The sequence below is a fragment of the Priapulus caudatus genome, unplaced genomic scaffold (assembly GCF_000485595.1).
Source record: "Priapulus caudatus unplaced genomic scaffold, Priapulus_caudatus-5.0.1 Scaffold567, whole genome shotgun sequence".
NCBI classification, from domain to species: domain Eukaryota; kingdom Metazoa; phylum Priapulida; class Priapulimorpha; order Priapulimorphida; family Priapulidae; genus Priapulus; species Priapulus caudatus.
Genome location: NW_014577628.1, coordinates 59,861 through 63,051, shown reverse-complemented (window position 1 = coordinate 63,051; position 3,191 = coordinate 59,861). Strand labels below are relative to the sequence as shown.

The window sequence follows — 3,191 nt, the reverse complement described above, 5'->3', positions numbered from 1 at the left end:
CGTCGTGGCGTGCGTGCTAGCGCTGCATGCGTGGCGTGCGTTGCGGTGTGTGGTGTGTATTTGTATATGGTGTGTGTGCGTGTGTGTGTGGTGTGTACGTGTGTGTGGTGTGTGTGTGTGTGTGTGTGTGTGTGTGTGGCGTGGTGTGTTCCTGTGCGTTGAGTGCGTGGCATGTGCACAAGACAATATTTACAAACAGTATACCCATATTCGCGCGGCAACATGGCGCCCGTTTTACTTTGCAGCTGAAGTTGTCAGAACACAATAGAGCTGACACATGCTATAGCGAACAACACCTCGTGATTCGGCTCTAACGTAGCCTGTATAGCAGCGAATAAAATCAAAATTGCGCAAAATAGCATGGCGAGCAAAACATCCATTAGCTTCTAGAAAATCGCGAGGTTTTGAGCGAAATTGCCGACGTTTGCGAATGCGTGCAGTGATGGCTGCTTAATGTACTATCACATAAAAAAAACTCCGTCGTTGAATTTGACTCAACAAATCTCGACATGCAAATCGGACGCGAAGCACTCTATATTCATTCAAGAAAGATCTACGAGGCTCGGAAACTGTCTGATGAGTTATATATTGACTTGTATCTTTTTTCCCCAAAATTACGCAGGAAATTTTATCGATTGGGTTCGAAATGCGTATTCATTAGAAGAGTTGAGAATACCAAACAATCATTTTCAATACGACAAGTGGAAGATAGTAACGTGCAGTAATAGTACTGAGACGCAATGCGATATTTTCGCGTCATCATCAAAATGTTTATCCGACCTCCATACAATGTATAACGCCCACCTTGAATACGTCCCTACTAGTTGGCGCCACCTCCCGCCCACATCCAAGATCATCTGCTTTCATAGGTTGAAAATACCTGGTGATGAAAAGTACGGGCGATTTGAACAGAATGTGCGAAAAACCGCGAGTAGTGTTTTATAACAAGCGACATAGCAGGAAGTGTAGACGGGTCTTCGTTCATCGTGTGTGTGTGTGCGCGAGAGAGCGAGAGAAACGCCGGTAGACAGAGAGTGGATGACTGTACGTGTTCTCAAACACTCGCTAATGCTGAAAGACTCTATGTATACTGACCAACTGTGGCGTTTTGAATTTAGACCGTTCGTATGCTTCACAAGACCTATATTATCTTCTCACACCAATAACGAAATGGGTATATTCGTCACACGAGCTGCCCCTATGCCCCCGTTTGCTCACATTAGCACCATATAGGCTTAAGATACGCATTAGTGCGAACAGGGCTTAAAATGCGAGATGTTCCTCCTGCCTAAGATTTGCGTTATTTTGGGAAAGTACGGCCTTGACTGTTTTTAATCTCACTTGTTAAGCCGTTAAACGACAAACCCGACAGGCGCAGGCGTGAAGAGAGATCAACAGTGCAATGAGAACATGGCCGTAGCTAGGAATTAATGTATGAGGGGACAAGATGAACGAGCGCCGGAAGCGCTCGCTTCTAGGGGGGTCTGGGGACATGCCCCCCCACCAGGAAATTATGAAATACATAAGCTCTGAAATGCAATTTCCAGCCATTTCAGGTAGGTTACATTCTTAAAACTCCCAAAACGGTTAAGCGAGTATTTTCTAATCTTATTATTCTTCACTGGGTTCTTTTTTGGAGGGGGGCAGCTGCCCCCCCCCCCCTGTCCTCTGCCCCCGTGCTAGCTACGGCTTTGGAGAACACGGGGGGCGAAGGCATGCCCCCCACGTTAAACCGTCTTCAGTCTCACCAGATATCGGATGTTCCGGGAGAGATCCGCATCGCTGACGTCACCGCCGACGCGCATGTCTATGCTGTACAGCTGTCCGACCTTGAGCGCCACCTGGGGGTTCTCCAGCCACAGGTAGTGCCGGCTGGTGGACTCGTACGGAAGTATCTCCAGCTCGGTCTCCGCCTGCTGATCGGCCCGCAGGTCCGGGTTCGCAGATTTGACCTTGAGAAACGAGAACGACCCTCGGAATTTGCGCGTGCGAAAATAAAACCGAGTTAAAATATGCGAAGGGCGCGAAAGTGTTTATCAAACAAAGCGTGAATCATGCGCGACGGTGCTGCGATTCTGTAAACTGCGATAAACAGAGAGAGCGCGAGCGAACACAGACGTATTTAATGTTCGCGTCTGCAAACGAAACGTCGAGGTGCCGAGATGGCAAAAAACAAGTGAACGACCTTTCGCGAGCGCGTGGGCGGACGGACGCCATGATATCTACGCCACTATCGCAACGAGTGCTTAGAAGTTCTTGAAAGCTGCGTTTATTGGCGCATTTCATTTGGCAACTATATATCACGATAGATCTATAGAACAGATACATTTTCGCTGGTCTCGGCACCTACTGAGCATCAGCGATCTTCCCCTTCCATAGCCCCTGCCTAGTTTTACAGTTAGTAGTAGTAGTTACACTGGGCTTTATATAGATAAAAAACATAGCTATCATATATTCACGTTTATCTATGATGTTTATGGTGTTATGGTTATGGTTATGGACAGGGTTGGTCAGGGGTTATGGCGTTATGGTTTCTATGAGGATATCTATGGATAAACCCTATCCGCTTCTATGTGAAGGAACTCCCTGCTTACTACCGTATAGCGGTGCCGCCCTCTAACGGCGTACCTTGACGATCATGGTGCTGGCGGCCTCGCTGGCCGGCGCATCGATGAATATCGAGAAGACGCCGTCGTCGTCGGTGTTTCCCGTTAGTTCCACCAGGCTGCGCTGTCCACTCATCGTCATCGCTATGGCCTCGACACGCAGCGGTACGTTCTCGGCGGGAGTGTTGTCCGGGTATTGCACATCCACCTACGAGGAGAGCGCAGAGGTGTCTTTATCAGCGTAAGCATCATCTGAAGCAGCAGCGGTAGAAGCAGCAGCAGCAGCAGCAGCGGTAGAAGCAGCAGCAGCAGCAGCAGCGGTAGAAGCAGCAGCGGCAGCGGTAGAAGCAGCAGCAGCAGCAGCGGTAGAAGCAGCAGCAGCAGCAGCGGCGGTAGAAGCAGCAGCAGCAGCGGTAGAAGCAGCAGCAGCAGCAGCGGTAGAAGCAGCAGCGGCAGCGGTAGAAGCAGCAGCAGCAGCAGCGGTAGAAGCAGCAGCAGCAGCCGCAGCGGTAGAAGCAGCAGCGGCAGCGGTAGAAGCAGCAGCAGCAGCGGTAGAAGCAGCAGCAGCAGCAGCCGCTGTAGGAG

The 3,191-nt window shown here is 50.0% G+C and overlaps 1 protein-coding gene across 1 annotated transcript in view; it reads right to left on the bottom strand.

The window, feature by feature from the left end:
• The window catches only part of LOC106811716, a 4,676-nt gene that overhangs the window by 1,044 nt on the left and 441 nt on the right, over window positions 1-3,191 (bottom strand). Inside the window, exons 2-3 of the mRNA XM_014815423.1 lie at window positions 2,629-2,814; window positions 1,749-1,952 (exon numbers count right to left, since the gene is read on the bottom strand). Of these exons, the coding sequence (XP_014670909.1) occupies window positions 1,749-1,952; window positions 2,629-2,814 (390 nt within the window). The remainder of the gene's footprint in view (window positions 1-1,748; window positions 1,953-2,628; window positions 2,815-3,191) is intronic.